The sequence below is a fragment of the Camelus bactrianus genome, chromosome 25, assembly GCF_048773025.1.
Source record: "Camelus bactrianus isolate YW-2024 breed Bactrian camel chromosome 25, ASM4877302v1, whole genome shotgun sequence".
NCBI classification, from domain to species: Eukaryota; Metazoa; Chordata; class Mammalia; order Artiodactyla; family Camelidae; genus Camelus; species Camelus bactrianus.
In genome coordinates, this window is record NC_133563.1 from 37708673 (window position 1) to 37729057 (window position 20385).

At 55.9% G+C, this 20385-nt stretch overlaps 2 protein-coding genes across 6 annotated transcripts in view; one reads left to right on the forward strand and one right to left on the reverse strand.

Annotated features, from left to right (window-relative positions):
- GML (glycosylphosphatidylinositol anchored molecule like) overlaps positions 1 to 20385 on the forward strand; it is a 46579-nt gene that overhangs the window by 11847 nt on the left and 14347 nt on the right. The window lies entirely within an intron of this gene.
- LOC105077899 (cytochrome P450 11B1, mitochondrial) lies at positions 13336 to 20383 on the reverse strand. Of its 4 annotated transcripts, none has more exons than XM_074353204.1 (10): positions 19929 to 20383; positions 19400 to 19555; positions 18364 to 18563; positions 18032 to 18235; positions 17606 to 17760; positions 15938 to 16104; positions 15431 to 15509; positions 15164 to 15334; positions 14865 to 15003; positions 13505 to 13642 (listed from the first exon to the last, which is right to left on the reverse strand). In XM_074353204.1, exons 1-9 carry the CDS (start codon positions 20165 to 20167, stop codon positions 14890 to 14892), a joined length of 1485 nt encoding a protein of 494 aa, XP_074209305.1. In that variant the 5' UTR covers positions 20168 to 20383; the 3' UTR covers positions 13505 to 13642; positions 14865 to 14889. The 4 variants fall into 4 exon arrangements, with proteins under 4 accessions (XP_074209306.1, XP_074209303.1, XP_074209305.1 ...); XM_074353203.1 differs by having other exon boundaries at positions 15137 to 15334; positions 19929 to 20376; XM_074353205.1 differs by lacking the exon at positions 14865 to 15003 and having other exon boundaries at positions 13336 to 13642; positions 15137 to 15334; positions 19929 to 20381.

The window sequence follows — 20385 nt, forward strand, 5'->3', positions numbered from 1 at the left end:
CTGCAAGACGAGAAAACCAGATAAACCACAAATGTCTAATTTATCAGCCCACCAGGAAGCTGAGGTCGCAGCATCACCAGATGAACAGAATTTTAAAGAGCAGTGAGCACTAAAAAGTGGAGAGAGACACCATGTTCCTGGACCGTAAGACTTTCTAGTGCTAAGATGTCAGTTCTCCCTAAATGGGTCTGTAGATTCATCATGATCTCAGTCAGAATCCCTGGAAGTGTATTTTTTTAACATAGAAATTAACAACTGATTCTAAAATTTAGGTGGAAAAGTGAAGGCCCTAGAACAGCCAAAATAATTTGGAAAAAGAAGAGCAAAGCTGGAAGGCTGAAGCTACTTGACTGTGAGACTTACTAGAAAGCCACAGTGACCAAGCAGGGCGACGCTGCAAAAAGCTCAGACGCGCCATCGCGGAAGAGAGCAAAACAAAGAGCTGAGAAACAGATCTGCACGTGCGATCAATGGCCTTTAGACAATGGTGCCAAGATAATACAATGAAGAAAGGACCGCTTCTGCAACAAGTGGAGCTGCGCGACCATATGCAAAAAACAAGTCAGGAAAAAAGAGAAAACATAAACGTGACTTTCCCCTTACCTCACACCATTTACAAAGATCCATTTGAAGGAGATTACAGATCTAACCATAAGCTATAAAACTTATCTAGAGGGGAGAGTATAGCTCAGTGGTAGAGTGCATACTTAGCATGCAGGAGGTCCTGGGTTCAATTCCCAGAGCCTCCATCAAATAAATAAATAACAATAATAAATTAATTGATAAACCTAATTACCTCCCCCTCCAAAAAAAAAAAGAAAAGAAAAAAGACTTATCTAAATACAAAACCAGAAAGCTTCTAGAAGGAAACAGGAACAATTTTTGCAATCTTGAGTTCTCCAAAGAATTTTTAGATAGGACACAAAGCAGGAATCATACGAGGCAAACTGCTGCAGTTTGTAGGGGAAAGAATGCTGATATCTGCCGCTCAGCTTAAAATGACTCAAAAGATGGTCTGAGTTAAAGAACGGCTGCAGAAGGAGCAGGAGACGGGTCAGTGTAGCGTGCACGCTCAGCATGCATGAGGCCCTGGGCGTAGACTCCAGTGGTAGGTATCCTTGAATGCACTGTAAGTTCTTTCAGCTTTACTGTTTCAAGTATTTTAAATAAAATGCCAGGGATGAAAAAAGTGCTGTATACATTCTAGCCCAGATTCAACCCATTATGAGAAACATGCACAGAGCAGAAAATATTTGAACAAGAGGCTGAATTCTAGAGTTAGAGACTGAAGGTCCTGAATCTGACTGCATAGCCCTGGGTGGGGGAATCTAAGGCTTCTGCAGGAAACAGGTGAAACGGGCTGGGGATGGGATTTAGACTATTTTTGGATTGCTAAGCACAGTATTACGAGGTACAGAAACTTCTGTGCGGATAAGAACACGGTTAAGTCAATGAGCATTAAAACAGGGGGCCCTTCCCACTGCTTCCGCTGCCCCGATAGAGCAAAGACGGCGCGGGAAGGAAACCAGATGACGGGAGAACTGGGCCATCGGGACGAACTTCGCTGACGCCTTCTTCTCACTCCCAATTCAGGCAAAATGTGTATTCTTTGCAAATGAAACTAATCTTACATTTATAGTTTTTCCACAGAAGTGTTTGAACTTGCCAGCATATGTGACAATCCAGTGCGGCGGGTCTCAGATCCATAACCATCGTGAATTAGCGAGTAGCTGCACTAGTAATACCGCGTGGGTGAGTCGGCTCCAAACACGTGCGGTAAGGAGCCTCATTTGGTGTGAACCAGAAAGAAACCACGTGAGGAGATCTCTGGAAAAAAGATCCTGGGGATTATTTTGGATCCCGGATTACTCTGACCCACCCCACCCCCACCCCATTCCAGCGCGGAGGTCAGGAAAGGGTGCAGAGGGCCAAGTTCCGCGGCCGCCTGTAGCCTGCTCTCCCTCTCTGCTGAGGGCAAGAAAGCGACGGCCTGGTCAGACCTCCACGCTGCCCTCCTGACTCACACGCTGATGGTGCTGACTAACTGAAAGATAAGGGAATGTCAGGTCTGCGAATTGTTGTAGCCTGAAATGCCCGATGCTCCTAGGGGCTTAATTTAAATAAACGTAGAATTTACAAGGCATCAGTGTATGAGCTGGGAGTTGGGGAGCCTCAAGACTCAGGAGAGGGGATGCTAGGTGGGGTCCAGGTGGGGCAGGAATCTCAGCGCTGAAGATGTAAGGTGGGTGCAGGGGACCATCCGTCCCAAAGGAAGGTGGCGGTATATGGCACCGGGCAGGGGGTTGACGGGGACGCCCGCAGGAGGGATTGATAGGTGGGCAGAGGAGGCCATGGACCCCAGGGCAGGGATGCTATTCTGCAGGGCGGAACAGAAGGGCGGTGCTACCGGGATCTGTGACCCCTCCTACAGGGGAGCAGGGCCGAGCCCCGGGACCCACACACACTGACCTGAGGCCGAGTCTGAGCCTTCAGCGCTGCCCTCACCGCCCTGAGTCCTGCCCAGACCTTCTGGAACCTTCCTCCGTCCCCGCCCCCGGCCTCACTGCCCCACGGCCCCCACCCCCACCGGCTCCCACCCCCGCACGCCCGAGTCCCGCCCAGGCTTTCTGGAACCTTCCCCCACCCCCTCTGTCCCCTCCCGCCATCCCCGCCCCCACCCTGTTTCCCGCCCAGGCTTTCTGGAACCTTCCCCGTCCCCCAACCCCTATCCTGCCCAATCCTCTGGACGCTTCCCCTGCACCCCTCCGTCCCCATCCCCCACCGGCCCCCACCCCCGCACGCCCGAGTCCCGCCCAGGCTTTCTGGAACCTTCCCCCACCCCCTCTGTCCCCTCCCGCCATCCCCGCCCCCACCCTGTTTCCCGCCCAGGCTTTCTGGAACCTTCCCCGTCCCCCAACCCCTATCCTGCCCAATCCTCTGGACGCTTCCCCTGCACCCCTCCGTCCCCATCCCCCACCGGCCCCCACCCCCGCATTCCCGGTTCCCGCCCAGGCTTTCTGGAACCTTCCCCCACCCCCTCTGTCCCCTCCCGCCATCCCCGCCCCCACCCTGTTTCCCGCCCAGGCTTTCTGGAACCTTCCTCCGTCCCCCTGCCCGACCCAGTTCCCCGCCCCGAGCTTTGTGACCTTCCGCGGACACGACCTCGAGGGCCCGCACAGCCGGTGTGGCGCGGGGAGCCGCAGGTGGGCGAGGGGAGGCCGGGCGGGCTCCAGGCCCCGTTCTCTCAGCGGCAGGTCGGACGGGCGTCTCCCGACAGGCTTCGCGCGGCTTCCGGAAGGTTCGGCCTGGTCTCGGGGCGGCCCCGTTCCCCAGAGGCGCTTCCCTGAAGGGCCCTGCTGCAGGGGAGGTTCCAGAAGGTCTGGGCGGGAAACGGGGTTGGGGGGGACGGTGGGAGGGGACAGAGGGGGTGGGGGAAGAGTCCAGAGGTCTGGGCGGGACAGGGGTGGGGGAGGGGGAAGACAGTCCCAGAAGGTCTGGGCAGAACATGGGGAGAAGGGGAACTCCAGAGAGAACCTCTGGGGGAGGTTCCAGAAAGCCTGGGCAGGACTGGGGCAGTGGAGAGGACTTCAGAGTGACCACGCCAAATGCTGGACAGGATACAAAGAAACCAGGTTGTTCCCGCATTGCTGGTTACATGAAAAAATGGCGCAGCAGGTGTGTAGAACAGAGTGCAAGTTCCTTTAAAAACTGCTTATGCAATTACCATGAGATTCCCAAATCCACTTCTGGGTGATTTCCCCAGAGACACTGAAACTGTGTCCACACAGAACACATCCATGGATGTTTACGGCAGCTTTATCTGAAATGCTCGGGAGAAAAACCCAGATGTCCTACAGTAGTGTGCAAACCACAGCACTCTCTCACGGAGGTGAGCTGCTCAGCAGGAAAAGCAAAAGTATTGCTGGACGTCCTGAGTTGACTGAATGCCTAGGGACTCATTCTTAATGACAAATGACACTCCACCAAGGTTACATAACACACTGTTCGTTTTGTATACCATTATAGGGATGACAAAGTTGCAGAAACGGACACCAAATCCATATCGCAGGGTCGCACTGTCTGGGGATCTGGGCGGGAAAGAGATTGATGCGTCCTTAGGAGGGATGATTGTGGGGCCAACACCATTCTCTCCCCTCGCTTGGGGAGTGACACTAACCTAGTTAGTTGTGATACTATAGTTTTGCAAGATAGTGTCAGTGGGAATGACTGAGGAAAGCACACACAGGATCTTTCTGTGTTTTGTGCCCATATATTTGAATATACAAACATCTCAAAGTAAAACGTTTAATGGAAAAGAAATTTTTAAACAACCAGATCATTACTTGCATTACTATTTAAATGGCTACAGTTAGGAACCCAAGATTTTTGGGATAGACAAAAGATAGTACGTTCTCTTTACTAGAGGCGTGCTTTAAAATAAGGACATGACAAGATTGAAAAAAATATATAGAAAAGGGTCTACAATTTGAATGCTGCCCAAGGGACTCTTACACACACACTGAGGCTAAGTAAACATTAACACAAGAGCGTTACTTATGTGAAGAACCACATTTTGTAGAGGTGAAGGAATAAAATAGATACCACAGTCATCACAATCTAAATCCACACGTACCTGATAGCACAGGATGAAAATACCTTGGTAGAACTTAGGTTCTAGGTACTGTGGGCAAAACAAAAACAAAAACTAAAACAGTCGCATAGTTGTCATAAACTCATCTGTCTCCATGGATTCTGGACCCTGAAGCAAGGAGACAGAATTTATTGTAGCCCTGGACTACGGTCACCATCGTTCCTCTGAAAAGACCAGACAGTAAATGTCTTCAGCTTCAGAGGCTGTCCAGTCTCTGTCACTCCTACAAAACGTTCTCTTTGTGGGGCTGGAACCAGACACAGAGGATGAGTAACCGTACGATCGTCCCTATGATCCAGCAAAGCTTCCGTCACCGACACGTTGGTGGCCTGGGCTGGTCCCACAGGCTCTTGTCTGCCAGCCCCTGCTACAGACGGTCTGAGCAACACTTGCCCAGCGTCGCCAGCCCTGGCACACACCTCGTGAGACTCGCACGTCCCCCACCCCACCCCCAAGACAAGGACAAGAGTACTCGCTGCAGCACCCCCCTGGGCTCGATAAAACCCAGAAGCAGCCCCGTGTCCATCCGCAGTGAAGTGAGGTGTGTCCATCGGTGGAAAGTACGCAACCGCGAGAGGGAGCGCCGCGCGGCCTCGCCAGGGGCAGGGCCGGACCGCACAGAGCCCCGCAGAGAAGAGGCGGCAGACGCAAAAACCAGCAGCGCAGGTGGATTTCCTTTCCGTTGATTCAAAAGCAGGCCGAGTCACGTGGAGGCTCGGAAAGCCGGGCGCTTCCTCCTCGCCTCTGGCCGTGGCGCGTCTCGTGCCTGAGTCGAGGAACGGAGGGAGGAATGCGGGGCTTTCCACCCAGGCCTGCTTCTCGAGCAGGATGCTGCTCTGCGGTTACGTGCGCTTCGGGAGGGTCCGTGAAGCTGTCGCCCTGCGATTGTGCGCTTTTCTGTAGAATGTGGGTCTTTAGCAAGCTCTTTGGCACAAACGGAAAATCAAGGAAAGCAGGTGCCTGGGGCGCAGCCGTCAGCACTTTCTGAGGCAGGCGAGGCCGCGCGAGTGGGTAGGTGCCCCCGGTGAGCTCCGGGAGGAGGTGTCTGTGTGAGGCCAGGGGCACAGAACTGGTGAGTGAGGCCGCGGCAGCTTAACTCAGGGACTCTCGAGCCAGGCCTCAGGTGGAGCCTGAACAGGGCTTTGGCTGGTCAAGGTCACTGGCCAGTCCTCCAGCGAAGGCGCTCACAGGCGTCCCAGTGGGACTGTACTTGGGACGGGGCACCAGGGCTGCACTGGGGAGCAGGTGGGTGTGATTGTGCGTCAGCCTCCGTGCTGGGCCGGGGGCGGGGAACGGCAGGCAGAGGGGTGCGGCGGGAGCCTGTTCTAGCAGGGTGAGGCCAGCTGCAGAAAGTCAGCTGGAGGCCAGATGGCAAGGGACCTCCGCTTGGAGGGCCTGTGTGCCCTTGGGACATCAGCAAAACATGTTTCCTGGGCTCCGTTCTGCTTCCGGATCCCTAGAATTCTTAGAGCAAATGGTGAACAGGACGATGCGTTTGTACAGCTCCGTGACCAGGCACCAGGAAGCTTCATAGGGAGGCCAGATACAGAGATGAGGTGGCAGTGTAGTGAGACAACATCTCCAGGAGAAGGTGTCATGGAGTCACCGAACCCTTAGTGGACTTGGATTGTCTTCTCAATCAAGAATTTCAGGCAGTGTAACAACACGTGAGGGATGGAGCTAGTTAAGATAAACGTGCTTTGATATTTGCAAGCAGAAAACGAGAAATCAATGATTGTCATCTTTACTTTTTTAGGTTACGATGAACGTGAATTATTCGTTTACAAGAACTGCACAAACAACTGCACATTTGTGCACCCCTCTCAGCAGCCTCCTGAAGCCCCCAGGAGAAAATACTTTCGTTCTAACTCTTTCTATTTTGTTCATTGCTGTAATAGTATGACCTGCAACGAGGGGGGTATTAGTAATCTTGAGAGGGACATCCTCCCCGAAATGACAGTTGAGGAGGAATTGGAAGGAACTGTGCGATTAGGGCAGTCAACCTTTTTCCTGAGCTTTGCCTCCATTGCGGTCAGCAATACACTGACATGAGAAGCTGCCTTTGGAGGGTCTTACCATCTCCCCATTCCCCAGAGCCAGTTGGCTGTCCTTTGCTCTTTTGTGAGCCAGAGACAGTGACCCACGGGGTCCCCAGTTGGCAAGTCACCCATTTAGGGCTTGTTTGGAGGGAGAAATAAAGAGCATGATGGTTTGGGTATTGTGTACTCGGATTTCTTTGTGGTGTTAGCTCTGATCCGTTGTTTTCCTTGTTAGGCACCACTCACACACGGACAAAAGTATATTGCCACTTGAGGGAACAGAGATTGAGTATTTTAGTCAAAAACGAAACAGCCCCAGGGCATAGTCTACATGCCCGCGGGAAGACTGGTCCCAGCTCGACTTGGACCACGGGTACCTGAGACCACCTGAGCCTCCATCTTTCCAGTTTCCAGGTTGGAACAACAGAAGCAGAGAGGGTGCCCAGCTACGTGGTGGTACATGAGTGGATTAGGGCCAGCCATGGAGACTGTGTCCAGCGCCCTGCGTGGGTCGGTCAGGCAGGTTCTATGGGACTCGAGCCATCTCTCGAGGTGGCCACTGGCTTCCTACATGTGACAGAATGTGTCCCCAGATGCTGACATCCTAGAAGGGTGGGGGCCCTGAAGCCAGCCGGTGACGTCCTTGAAGTGGCAGGGATATGTCGATCCAGGCTGCTGTCGTCACTCTCGGCGTACACATGGCCGGTATCAGAAAAAGGTGTGGACGGAACAGGAGTCAGACTGTCTTCGCTCTCCTTCTTTATATCAGTACCCGAGTTGAAGTGACTGAGCTGAAATTCACATTCCATCGCACTCAGTGTTCCACAAGGGTGTAATTCAGTGTCTTCTAGTACATTCACAGTGCTGTGCAGCCATCACCACTGTCTGAGTCCAGAATATCTTCTGCCCCAAAGGAAGCCCTGCATCGAACATGCAGTCACTCCCCATTCACCCTCCACAGTCCTTGGCAACCACTAAGCTGCTTTTGGTCACAGTGGATTTGCCTGTGCTGGGTATCTCTGGCAGAGAAACAGAACCAATGGGAGACATGAGTATCTGTTGTGAGAGAGGGAGGGGTGGAGGGAAGAGGGGAGAGAGAAAGAGAAGACAGTGGAAGGAGGCAATTGTTTTCAGGAACTGGTCCACCTGCTTGCAGGTGCCGGCAGGCCTCAAATCTGTAGGGCAGGGTGGCAGGTTAGAAATTCCGCTGAGGATTGTGTGGTAGCCTTGAAGCTGAATTCCACAAGGCTGTAGGCTGGAAACCCAGGCAGGGTGTCTGTGTTGTCAGCCTCCAGGGAGATTGTCTTCTACTTTGGAGATCCTCGGTCTTTGCTCTTAAGGCCTTCATCTGACTGGGTGAGGCCCACCCACGTTATGGTGGATAATCTGCTTTACTCAAAGTCCTCTGATTAAGAACTTAATTGCATTGAAAAATACCTTCGGAGCAACATGTAGATTGGTGCCTGACCAATGAGCTGAACACCAGAGCTTAGCTGCACTGTCACTTGGAATCATCCATCCCTCGATGTTCCACACAGAAGGAACTGTGAGATCCTTGGCCTTTTGTGTCTGGCTTCTCTCACTTGGCACACTTATTTCAGGGTTCACCCACAGGGCAACTGTGTCATCACTTTGTTCCTTTGTTTGTTTAAATAACTTTATTGAGATAGTTTACATACTGTGCCGTTCGCTCATTTAATGTATGCAATTCAGTAATTTTTAGTTTATTCACAGATATGTCAACCATCACCATAGTCAATTTTAGAATATTTATATCACCTCGAAAAGAAACTTCATACCCGTTTAGTGATTATCCCTTTGTACTGCCCAGGCTCACCCCTCCCCGCACACCCTCCCATCACTAGGCAACCAGTAATGTACTTCCTATCCCTGTAAGTTTCCCTGTCCTGGACATTTCCTGTGAATAGAATCAGATAATGTGGAGTCTTCTGTGACTGGCTTCTTTAACTTACCACAACGCTTTCACAGTTCATCCATGTTGTGGTGTGTTTCAGCACTTCCTTTTCCTGGCTAAATAATACTCCACTGTATGGTTACACTTCATTTGGTTTATCTCTCCTTCAGTTGATAGGCATTTGGGTTGTTCCTACCTTTGGTCATTATGGATAATGCTGCTGTCAACACGTGTGTAAAGATGTTTATGTGGACATAGGTCTTTAATTCTCTTGGGTGTATGCCTAGTGGTGGAGTGGTTGGGTCCTGCATTCACTCGGCAAGCATTTGAAGAGCTGTCAGGCTGTTCCCAAAGTGGCTGCACCATTTTACATCTCCACCAGCGATGGGTGAGGTTCTGCTCTCTCCACTCCTCACCAGCACTTGATGTTTCCTGGTTTCTTGATTCTGGCCCTCTGAGTGGGTGTGTGGGGCACCTCACCGTCATTTGACTTGCACTTCCCTGATGGCTCATGAGTCTGAGCATCTTTTCACATGTGTGTTAGTCATCTGTTAGGGCAGCTTCCTTGGAGAACTGTCCCTTCAAATAATTTTCCCAATTAACAGTTGGGTTGTCTGTTGACTACTGAGTTGTAATCACACTGTGTATACTCAGAACACAAGGATCTTATCAGTCATATGATTTGCAAATACTTCCCCCCCCTTCTGTGGCTTGTCTTTTCACTCTCTTGGGAGTGTCCTTTCGAGAACAAACGTTTTTAGCATTGATGAAGTCCAGAGTCTCTGGTTTTTCATTTGGTGCTCATTCCCTGCCTGTCATATGTAAGAATCCTTTGCAAGATCCAGGATCCTGAAGAGTTACCTTTATGATTCCTTCTAAGGTTTTACAGTGTTAGCTCTCATGATTAGGACGTTGGTCCACTGGAGTTAGTTTCCGTATCTGGTCTGAAGTAAAGTCCAGTTTTGTTTTCTCCACATGGCTATAAAGTTGTCCCCACATCATTGCTTGAAAATAGATTCTTCCCACTGGTTGCTCCTGGCACCCTGATGAGAGCTCAGTTGACCACAGAGGGGCCGTGTCATCCCTGGGCTCTCAGTCCTCCTCCACTGGTCTATCCGTCTGTCCTGGTGCCAGGACCACACTGTCTTGATTAATGTGGCTTTGTAGTAAGTTTTGAAATCAGGAGGTGTGAGTCCTCCTACTTTGTCCTTTTTTAAGAGTATGTTCCTATTCTAGGTTCTTTGCGTTCCCTGTGAATTTTAGAATCAGCCTGGCACTTTCTACGAAGAAGTCCGCTGGAGTCTTCATAGGGGTTGCATCGAGTCTGGAGACCAGTATGAGGAGTGTCGCCACGGGAGCAAGACAGCATCTTCTGATTCGTGGGTGCAGGATGCTTTCCAACTCTGTAGCTCTTCTTTAATTTCTATCCACGGTGCTTTGTGGTTTTCTGAGTATAAATTTTGGACATCTTTTAATTCCTAGGTGTTACACTCTTTTTGATGCTCTTGCAAAATGGAATGGGTTTCTTAATTGTATTTTCGGATTTGGCATTACAAATGAAGAGAAATACGACTGATTTTGGATCATGTACTTGTATCTTGAGATATTGCTGGACGACTCCATTAGGCATAGTACTTTTAAAATGATTTCCTTAGGACGTTTTCTAGACAAGATCATATGATCTGTGAATAGAGAGAGTTTTCCTCCTTCCGTTCCAACTTGGATGACTTCCGCTCATTCTGAGAGCCTAACTGCTCTGGCTAGAACCTCCAGGACTATGGTGAATGGGAGCAGTCAGAGCAGGCATGCTTGTTCCTAATCTTAGGACAGCAGCCAGTCCTTCCCTCTTCAGAATGGTGTTAGCTGTGGGCTTTCAATGGATGTCCTTTATCAGTTGAAGAAAGTCCCTTCTACTCCCGGTTTGTGGAGTATTTCTTACCACGGCAGCAGCGCTGACTTTTGTTAAATGCTCTTTCTGCGTCTGTGAAGGTGGGAGTGTGATTTTCCTCTGTATGCTACGGACGGGGTTATTGTCCGATGGCAAGTCCTTGACTTGGGGGTATTAAGCCAACCTTTACTCCTGGGATGAATTCCACTGGTCCGGAATGTAGAATTCATTTTACATGCTGCTGGATGTGGTTTGCTAGTCACTTGATGAGGATTCTTGGAGGAAATAGGGGAGGGGGTGGCCCGAGTTGGCCCTGGAGCATGCAGGGGCCATGCCAAATGCCTGGTGAGGGGCTCTCGGTCCCTCCCCACCCCCAACGTGTCAGCCAGCTGGGGGGACATCCTTGCGGTGGTGCTCCCCTGCGAGGGTGGCATTTGCATTCACCTTCCGCACCCTGTTCTCCACTCCATGTCTGCCCTCTCCTCACCTTGCCTGGCACCCCGTCACCCCTTCCACTTTGCTGGCCCAGTCCCACCTTGGCCTGACCTCAGCCCCTCCACGTGGCCTCCCAGGCCTCTAGAAGAGAGTGTTGGTCACCCTCGCTGAAACCTACGCTGATGTGGACAGAGTGGTGGCCACAGGGCTGAAGTCCCTAGAGGGTGTCTGTGTGGCCTCTGCTGCCACACCCTGACCATTGCCTTAGTGCGGACACACCCTTCCTGCCTCTCTGGGTGCCGGCCCATCCCTGTGGGACTGTGAGGACGCCCTGTTCTCCTCCCAGACCAAGGCCAGGGCCTGGGCTGGGCTCCACTGCAGCCCCCGGGCCCCCTGTGCGCTCCTGGCTTCCCGTTATTGGGGCTCACTGCTCCCCAGGCGGATGGCTGCTGACTCCTGAGTGCCTTTCCTTCCGGCCGCAAGGGGTTAGCCTTGCTCCTTTGGGACTTTTCTGTGGTGACCAGGCAAGCCCCAGGAGCGTCACCTCCCCCGCCCCGGCAGAAACCAGGTCGGTGGCTCGCCACGTCTACTTTGCCAGACCGTGTGCGCCCATACATACAACTGGTGCACCTCTGTGTCCTGCCTTTCTAGTGACTACGTGGTGAACATCGTTCTGTACAGACACTTAGCGAGGTGCCTCATTTATTTCTCTTTCAGATGCTTAAGTGTTCTACTGAACGGACACACTTCAGGTGAACAGTCCCTTTGTTGAAAGAAAATTATATTGTGCCCACTCTTGCCGTTACCAAGATTTTTGCAATAAATCCCCACTCCTATAGTTTAGACTCACGGGGTGCACTCCCTCTGAGGGCGAGGGCTTGTCTTGCTCACTGCCGCACAGCGTGAGGCCGGACATGTAGGCAGTCCCAGTAAACAGCACTGAGTGATGAAGGAAAGTGGGGTGCTTAGCTGCTTCCGACTTTGGCAGGCAATCCTCCTATGGTCCAGCATTCTCCCAAGTGCATAAGGCCACCAACCAGTAATTCTGGGAACTCTCTTGCACGGTAGGCAACCATTTCTGCAAGAGAGCTGAAAACCACTTTGTGGAGACTTGACTCGACAACGAGAGGATGTTCGGTCCACCCCCAGGGCAGCCACAGACAGAGCATCCAGACACTGACTCTGCTTCAAGGCGCCAGTGAATGTCTACAGGTTCTAGCAAAGTTATGGGCTGATTCTCTGAAAATCCTTCCACTCTAGCAACTAACTATACATAATCAAAAACATGCGATAAACGCATTTCTGGGCTGGCAGAAAGGGCAGGACCTCTTCAGGGTCCTGAGACAAGGAGGGACCTGGACCAGGCAAGAAGGAGCACAGGAGCCAGGACAGCGGCCGCCAGGGGAGGGGGGTCAAGTAGCCTAATGGCCCGGTCGTTCCAGTTCCTTCGGGGGAAGGATGCGCTGCTCAGGACATGAGGTTAGAAACTGCAGTTGGAACCCCACAGGGACGCGAGGCTTTCAGAACACTACAGCAACGCTGAAAATGGAGCACAGACACCTCCTGTCCCGCAGCTCTGGGAGAGGATGAGGGGCTTAGCTTCCTACCACTGGGACGGAGGAGGGCACACATTTCCTCCCGAGAACCAAGGTGCCCTGACACTGATCTAGGTCTGGTGCTCATGACGAAGAGGAGCTCCCAGGCTGAGCAAGTAAGACAAAAGTGGCTGTGGGAAAATGATAGCCCTTGGGCCAACAGCCTCAGACCAGGCCCCAGCTGCACATGGATCAGAGAAGATGTTCCAGTTCTTGGCATCAGGTATCTTAAAGGCAACACTACTTCCACACTGGAAGAAGTGCAGAGCTGTAAGAATTATGGCCGTTAAACAGTAGGCTATCGAGATCACCTAGAGGGTTTTTAGAAAGAGCCAGATGGACACTCTCACTGGAAAGGCACAGGAAATTCCAAGCAGCATAAACAAATAGGACCCTGTGTAGACTTGAAACAGTAAAACTGAAGACACACAGAACACCAGGAGACAATCTTGAAAGCATCCAGAGATGCTTTACATTGGAGGCTGTTTCCCAGGTGTGTGCAAGGCCACTCCCAGTCCCAGGCCTTTTCAGGGGGAGGGGATTGGCATCCTGGGTTCAGGCGGTACCCCTGCCCTGGACGGGCTGCGAGACTTTGGCAGGTAAACAAATTCTCTAAGCCTCAGTTTCCTTATCCGCAAATCGGGGCTGATCACAGTGTTTGCCTTTTAGGGCTGCTGTGGAGACCAAGGGAACGTGTGTGCCAAGCCTGGCAGAGTGACACACCTTCACTGCAGGCTAGCTATGTTTTCATTCCCTTCCTGCCATCACGTCCCCCACCCACCATGGAGCAGGGCCACAAGTAAAGAGCAACGTTTTAGTGGTGGGAGAAGAAATCCCCATTTATTGAGTGCCAGCTGAGCCAGAAATCTGGGCATTTGCCAAATACAGTCCTGTCAGTTGTGTCCTCACTGGGCCCGGCGAGTTGGTAACTCTAAGGAATCCCCACGTGAAGAGGGTGAGTCTCAGCGGGATTGAGGGCTGAGCCCACGTGCTAAGGCAGGGCTCCATCTTGTGCTTGGAACTTCCCTCCTCTCTGCTCCGGGATTCTCCAAGTCCCCTTCAGCAGTGCCGGATGGGGTTGAGAGTAGTGCACGGTCCTGGCAGCAGGCCTGCTGTGAGCTGTGGATGGAGTGGAGAGGTGAGGAGAGTGCAGACTCTGGTCATCCCCTCCAGGGGTCTTGGGACCGGACTGATGCCACTGGGGTGGCCTGGAGCTGGCAGGGTTGGTGCAGCCAGAAAAGTGACGCCTCCTCCCTTGCTCCCTTGCTGTGACTGAGGACCTGGATCTCAGCGGGTGAGACGGGGGTGACACGGGACGAAGGGAGAGTGGAGAGACTCCCTCACCTCTCATCTTGCCTCTGGGCCCCCTTTGTACATGGGGGGGCATCACTGTGCCCCCGGTGACACGAGACAGACTGCTCGCTCCTGCCAGCTGGGGGACCCTGGCTGGCTTGTTGAACACAAGCCTCTCCCACCCACATGGCCAAGGTGGCCTCTCACCTGTGGGTCACTGTCAGAGGCCAGACAGGCACTTCAAACGGAGGGCTTTACTAAAGGGAGCATGAGATGGCTACACACCCTCCTTGTAGAGGCTTCTCTGTGGTCGCCCTGCCTCCTGCCAGAGGGGTTCACCACCCCTCCTGCTTTCACATGTTCAAGTCAGCTTTTTGGTAGCTACTCTTCTGGTAAACACTACTTTCAACCTGCCTCTCCAGGCCCTTGGCTGGGTTCTTCAGCCCAATCCCAGAGGACGTGCAGGGAGAGGTGTCTGCCAGCCCAGTCCAAGATCTGGGAGGGAGGCACTGTCAGGAGGAGCCCAAGTGGGCTGAGCAGAAGAGGTAGATGGACAGATAACAACCCAGCCTGAAGGGCAGTGGCATGCCAGAGCACTGCGAACAAAAGGCATGATGCTTGAAATGGCAACGAGCAGGACAGGGGACACCCAAGTCGTCAGCTCTTGCATGGGGGCAGAGTTGAGCACAGAGGACGTAAGAGACTGGAAGGGGAGCAGAAGGTGGGATCTGAGGCCTCTCACTCGGATGGACACACGAGGGGCCTGGAGCTAGTGCTGGGGCATCAGGGCTGCACAAGCCCCCAGATGGTGCTCCTTGCTGGAGAAGACCCTGGTGAGACTGGGCGCATGGCCAGGACCTGCAACCAAGACTCATCCCCAGCTCTGCTCTGGCCTTACTGCTCATGATGGCAAGCCCTGATCCTTAGAGGGCCTGGCTGTTCCATCTGTGCAAAGTGCTGGCTGGACAGTGGTGTGGCTTAGATAGCAGGGCCCCCAGGAGAGAACCGAGGGGACCTTGAGTCAGGCATAGGGGGGCTTGTGGCCTACCCAGCCCGACAGTGCAGCGACATGACTAGTTGATGGCCCGGAAGGTAAGGAGTGGGAGGGTGGAGGGCATCAATATGAAGCGGTAGACCATCTTGATGTCCTCTTGCACCAGTGACTCCACCAGGAAGTTTTTCAGCACCTAGGACAGAGGCAGGGTTCTGCCTGGCCCAGCCTCTCCCGCCTTCCAGGACCCTGTGGCTGGGCGTCCCAGGAGCAGAAGCCTGGGGTCTGCAAGTGGGCTGCCCGCCCAGGCCCCAGCCCGGCCCACTCACATGGTGCATCAGGAGCAGCATCTCTACCTCTGCCAGGCGCCGCCCCAGGCACTGGCGCACACCAAAGCCAAAGGCCAGGTGTGGGAACCTGACGCCAGAGTCCTGGTGGTCCAGCCAGCGCTGGGGATGGTAGCGCTCGGGCGTGGCGAACACGGCTGCATTTCGACCCAGGGAGTAGAGTAGCACCTTCACCAAAGTCTGCAGTCAGGTGGGGAGGGGCTAGGGCCAGCCGCCCCGTGGGCCAAGGTCAAACGGGCTGAGTATCAGCCAGAAGGGTTCTGGGGCCTCACTCACCCCAGCCGGGATGTGGTAGTTCTGCAGCACCAAGTCTGAGCTCACCCGTCGCTCCACGGTGATACCCACGGGGTACAGCCTGTGCATAGGGATGTCCAACAAGGTCCTCCGCTGTGAAAGGGCCTCACTTCCCTTCTGCAGCCTTCCCGGCCCAGCACTCATGGGCCAAGGGCAGCTGGCCACTGCCCTCACAGGTCCCTTCTGGCACTGGGAAGCCCCGCTCCTGAGCAGCTGCTTCCTGGCAGCTCTGGAGCTCAGCCAAAGCTCCCCCAGCCTGAGCAGCCCCGGGCCAGTGGGGACGGGATGGAGGACGGCCCAGGACATTGAGGTGGCATCCCAGAGGAAGAAGCACCCCATCCTTTTAGGGGAGGAAGGGAAGGCACAGGGGGATGTGTCCTCGGGCAAAGCTGCTTGTCAGCCCCAGGATCTGTCCTCAAGCCCTAGGGAGTGGGCTCTCCAGACACTGGGGCCAGGGCATCTGGGGCAGCCAAGGTCTACCACGCCTACCTCAAGGTCTCCCTGAGGGCAGCCCTTAGCAGTGGCAGCTCCGTGGTTGCCCTCTGGGGATTTTCAGAGATCCTGGCCTCAGCCACCAGGCTCTCCTGGCGAACGGCCTGCTGCACATCCGGGTTCCGAGCCAACTCAAAGAGAGTCATCAACAAGGGAAAGGCTGTCTGCAGGAGCCAGGGGAGCAGGGCTCGGACCTTGGCACGGGCCACACCCCTCCACCCCCAGGGCACCCTCCCCAGAAAGATGGCCACCCCTGGGGACAGGGGACCTGCGTGCCCAGAGACCTGAGACCTCAAGAGCCTAAAACCACCCACCTCATCGACTTCCCCTGAATCCCTCGGGGAAGGTGTCCCCAGTCTCAAATGAAGATGCAGGCCTCCTCCAGCCACTTCAGGGCCTGGTTCTCACCTTCCTCTGTGTCCACGAGGGGCTCACTCTTGCCAGCTACTCAGGGGGGAGGGTTCTGGAGCCCGAGGTCTAACTGCTCCCAGTGGGGCTTCTCCCCTGGGCATCCAAAGGCAGGTCCCAGACCCTACCCCTTTCCTCCTCCTGGATCACTTCCCTGTGCAGGGAGAGGTGTCTGCCAGCCCCGGCCAAAATCTGGGAGGGAAGCTAAGTCTTTCCTGAACGCCGTCCCCAAGGCGACACGCACGCCCCTGGCATCTTCTGATGGGCAGATACAGCCTCTCGGCTGCGCCCTGAGCTTTAGTCCGTGCTCTGCCCTGTGGCCCGTGAGGGAGCAGAAATCTGACCGAGGCACTCCCTGCACTGGCTTCCTCCAGCCTTGGATACAGGCCTGGTGCCCAAGGCCCCTACTGCCAGGGGTCCTGACCCTGTCTGCCCCTGTCGGCTCCACTCAGCCTCACGGCCTTTCTTCACTGTCTGCTGTTGCTGGCCCCGGGCTGCTGCACTCCCAGCCCCCTCTTCGTGGCCCATCTGACTTGTGTGTGGTTCTTCTGCATTCCACGGAAAGCCCTCCTTCTCCAGGAAGTCCTCCTCTCAGAGCTGCCCCCTGAAGGCACATGCCCTCCCCTGGGTTCTTTCAGCTGGTGGCTGCGTCACAGACCCCCTGCTCAGGGAGTTTCTCCACAATGGGTCTGTGCCTCTGCTCTGAATCCTGGGTGCGTGGCCCAGAGCAGGCCCTCAGAGACGCTGGCAGATGAAGGCTCTGTCTAGAGGCAGGAAGGTTCGTCGGCCCTGCGCCCTGGAGCCCGCCCCGCCCGCCGCACTGTACCGCCGCCTGCTCCCCCGCCCCAGACGGAGCCCCGTGCTGCCCTGCCCGTCAGCCTGTCCCCTCCAAAGGATCTTTGGTGAGAGCTAAGTGTCATCTGTCACTGGGGGGTCTCCCCGTGCAGCTCTCTGCTGCACCTTGGCTCTTCCCCATTGGCTCAGGACCCAGATTATCCACACAGGGTCTGTGGAGCTGCATGCCCCTGGGCCTCATCCACTCTGCACCCTCTGCCTGGAGCACGGTTTCCCACGGGAGGAGCTGCAAACTCCTTCCCTCTGAGGCTTGGCGCCCATGTTCCGCCTCTCAGTTCAGAAGCTGAGGCCTAAGTCTAGCCATTTTGGAGGCACAGACTGGGGAGGGGGCATGGTCGAGCCGTCTGGCATGGGAAGGGGAGGACTCCCGGTTCTACGGGAAGGGCTGACTGCTGGCCTGACCGTGTCCACGCTCCCGGCAGTGAGGTCGATGGAGTTGGCCTTGATGGCATCCAGGGTCATGTCTGCATGCATGAGCAGCTCTGCCACGACGCCACTGTAGCGCCACGGGCGGCCAAGGGTCAGCTCCTGATAGAGTCTCTGGATGGCTTTGTTGGCTGTGGGGCCCAGAGAGACAGAGGCCCTGGGCCTGGGGCTGGGGGCACTTCTCTTTGTCACCCTCCTGCCCTTCAGCCCTCAGAAGCCCCAGGTCTCCGTGTGCCACCCCCAGTTCTTAGGGTCAGCCTAGTCCAGCCTCCCTGCCCACTCTCTCAGGGACCAGAAAGAAGCCACCAGCCCTGGCACGTGGCCTCTGCTCTCCTGGACTGTGGTGAGTGGAGGGGGCCCTGGGGTCCCTGGTCCCAATGCTGCTGGATCCTCGGCCCTCACCATACTGGAAGATACAGTCCCAGGCCTCGAAGTGCTCCTTCCATATGCTGGTGCTTGTCCAGCGTGACAGGCTCCTGGGCAGGAACATGAGCTGCACTGTGGACTTGAACATGGCCTCCAGCGCGCTGATGAAGTTCAGGCTGTCAGCATTCGGGTTGTGGCCGAGGAGGCCCAGCCGCTCTCCATAAAGGACTAAGTTGCTGGCTGCAGGGAGGAGGCAGTTCCTGAGCCTGAGGCAGCCCAGGGCCTCCTGGCCGCCTCCCCTAGCCCTCCCTGCCCCAGCCCCGGCCCACTCCGAGCCTCTGAGCGGCACCCCCGCTGCACGCCCACACCTTCGATGGTGTAGCAGAAGATGCTGGGCTTGATGTCCAGGGTCAGGCTCCCCCGGGCGTTCTGCACCACCCTCGCCCTCAGGGTTTGGGAGAAGTCCCTGGCCACCTCGTCCACCAGGGGCGCGAACTTCTGCACGGCCTGCAGTGACAGCACGTCCGGATTCAGCTGCAGCCGGTCGGAGCGCCACTTGGGCCCGTTTCTGCAGAGCAGAGCGCAGAGCGTCAGGGCATCCGGAGCCAGCAGCTGGCCCCAGCCCTGTGCCCCCCCACGACGGGAGGCGGGCGGGGCGGCAAGCCGCCTGCTGGTTCTCGGGGGGCCGGCTGCCCACGCGTGGGCCTTGGCAGCACCTCTTTCCTCAGGGGGGCCTCGTGCACTTCGCCCAGGCTGAGACGGGAGCCCCGGCCCGGGCTGCTGCCGGGCCCCACTGTTTGTGCAAACTGGCAGGCCCCGCCCCTGGCACCCACGTCTCCCTCTCTCGGGGTGGAGGCTTTTCCGACGCTCACCCACAGCCCGGAGTGGGAGCGGCCCCTGGAGACCTTCATCCCCAGCTCGGGTGCGCTGCCCCGTGCCCGTTCCACCTGCTGCTCTCCCTACAGAGCCTCCGCTCCTCCGGGGCGAGAATCAGAGCAGGGCTCTCCTAGCAGGCTCCGGACAGAGCCCGGAGCCCACGGTGGGGGGGCTCCCTGCAGGCCTACAGGGGGTCTGACCTGCAGAAGGCGAGAAGTCCCACCTGTGCACGAGCCCCTCGGGGCCTGTGGAGGCTGGAGAGGGCTCCCGAATGGCAGTCCTAGCCTTCTTCCTCTCCCTGGAGGACAGGGCCTGGCTCGAGTCCCCACCAGGCCCCCTGCTCCCCTCCCCGGCCCGGGGCACCCCTGAGCCCCTCGGGACTGGCACTCATCGGGAGCTGGCGGTCACCCTCTCTCCACCTGCCTAGAGAGGCCCCAGGCGGGTGTGCGCTGGAGCCTCTCCTGTCTCACCTCCTCTCTGCACCCACGCTTCCCACCGCCCACCCCCTGCACCCCAACCCGCCCTCACAGCAAGAACACGCCACGTTTGAGGCCACGGTGCTGTCGGTAGGCCAGCCAGGGCTCCACGAGCATCCGCTGAGGGTGAAAGCTCTCCGCCTGCTGCAGCCTCGCCACGTCTTCGGGCAGCATCACGAATACCATGCGCCTCCCTCCCACGTCATACCTGTGGGACAAAGCTCGAGGCCCTGCTCTGGGGATGTGGCCTCCCTTGGGCCCCACTGCAGAGACGGCCTGCAGCTGGCTCAGACCAGGCAGTCCCTCCTGCAGTCTCACTGAAGCCTCTCCTCCTCTGGTGTCTGCGTTCTGTCCTCCCAGCAGCAAGCTGCACAGTGCTCTGTTTCCACGGAGAGCCACGGTCTCCAGGGTTGAAGGCACAGACCAGCCCTGCGGAGCCCCCTACCTGCCCCTTCCCCCATTCCCCAGACTCCCCGCCAGGACTGGATGTGGCAGAACCCTGAGCCCAGCCAGGACTCCGCGGCCAGCGGGACCACCACCAGTCAGGGTGTTCTCGCTGAGGTGTTCAGGGAGAGCTTTACCTGAAAATGGGTCCCAGCTCCTGGAAGGTCTGATGCATGTCCAGGTGCATGTTCTCGGAGCCGTGCTCCCTCCAGATCTGCAGCGCCCGCATCCACTTGTTGCCAGGACACTGGGGTATGGCTTCGAAGGGCAGCACCTTCTCGGGGGCCTGAGCAGCTCTGGTGCCCAGTGTGCGTGCCCTGTGCAGGGACAGCCAAGGCCCTGCCCTCCACACTGCGGTCTTTGCCCAGAACGCCATGCTGGTGTGCCCTCACCCCTTTCGGCCCGGTCCTTTTATCTCGCCTAGTTTGCTGGACCGGCCGCCTTGATCACGTCAGAGAAGCTGTCCCTGGCCAGACCAGGAAACCCAGGGCAGCGGTCAGGGCTGGAGGCGTCCAGCGGGAGGATGAAAGAGATGGCCGGCTGCCTCGTCTGGCAGTGACGCAGCCCGCCGGTGGGTGGCTGCTGAGAGCAGGG

What these genes read in the sequence shown, in the direction of transcription:
- LOC105077899 (XM_074353202.1), bottom strand. Translation starts at nt 20,167, where the DNA reads ATGGCGTTCTGGGCAAAGACCGCAGTGTGGAGGGCAGGGCCTTGGCTG. An exon ending in CTGCCGGGAGCGTGGACACG is followed by an intron (nt 16,105 to 17,605) that starts GTCAGGCCAGCA and finishes TGGCTCCTGCAG; the next exon opens with ACAGCCTTTCCCTTGTTGAT. An exon ending in TCGCTGCACTGTCGGGCTGG is followed by an intron (nt 13,643 to 14,864) that starts GTAGGCCACAAG and finishes CTCCATCCACAG; the next exon opens with CTCACAGCAGGCCTGCTGCC.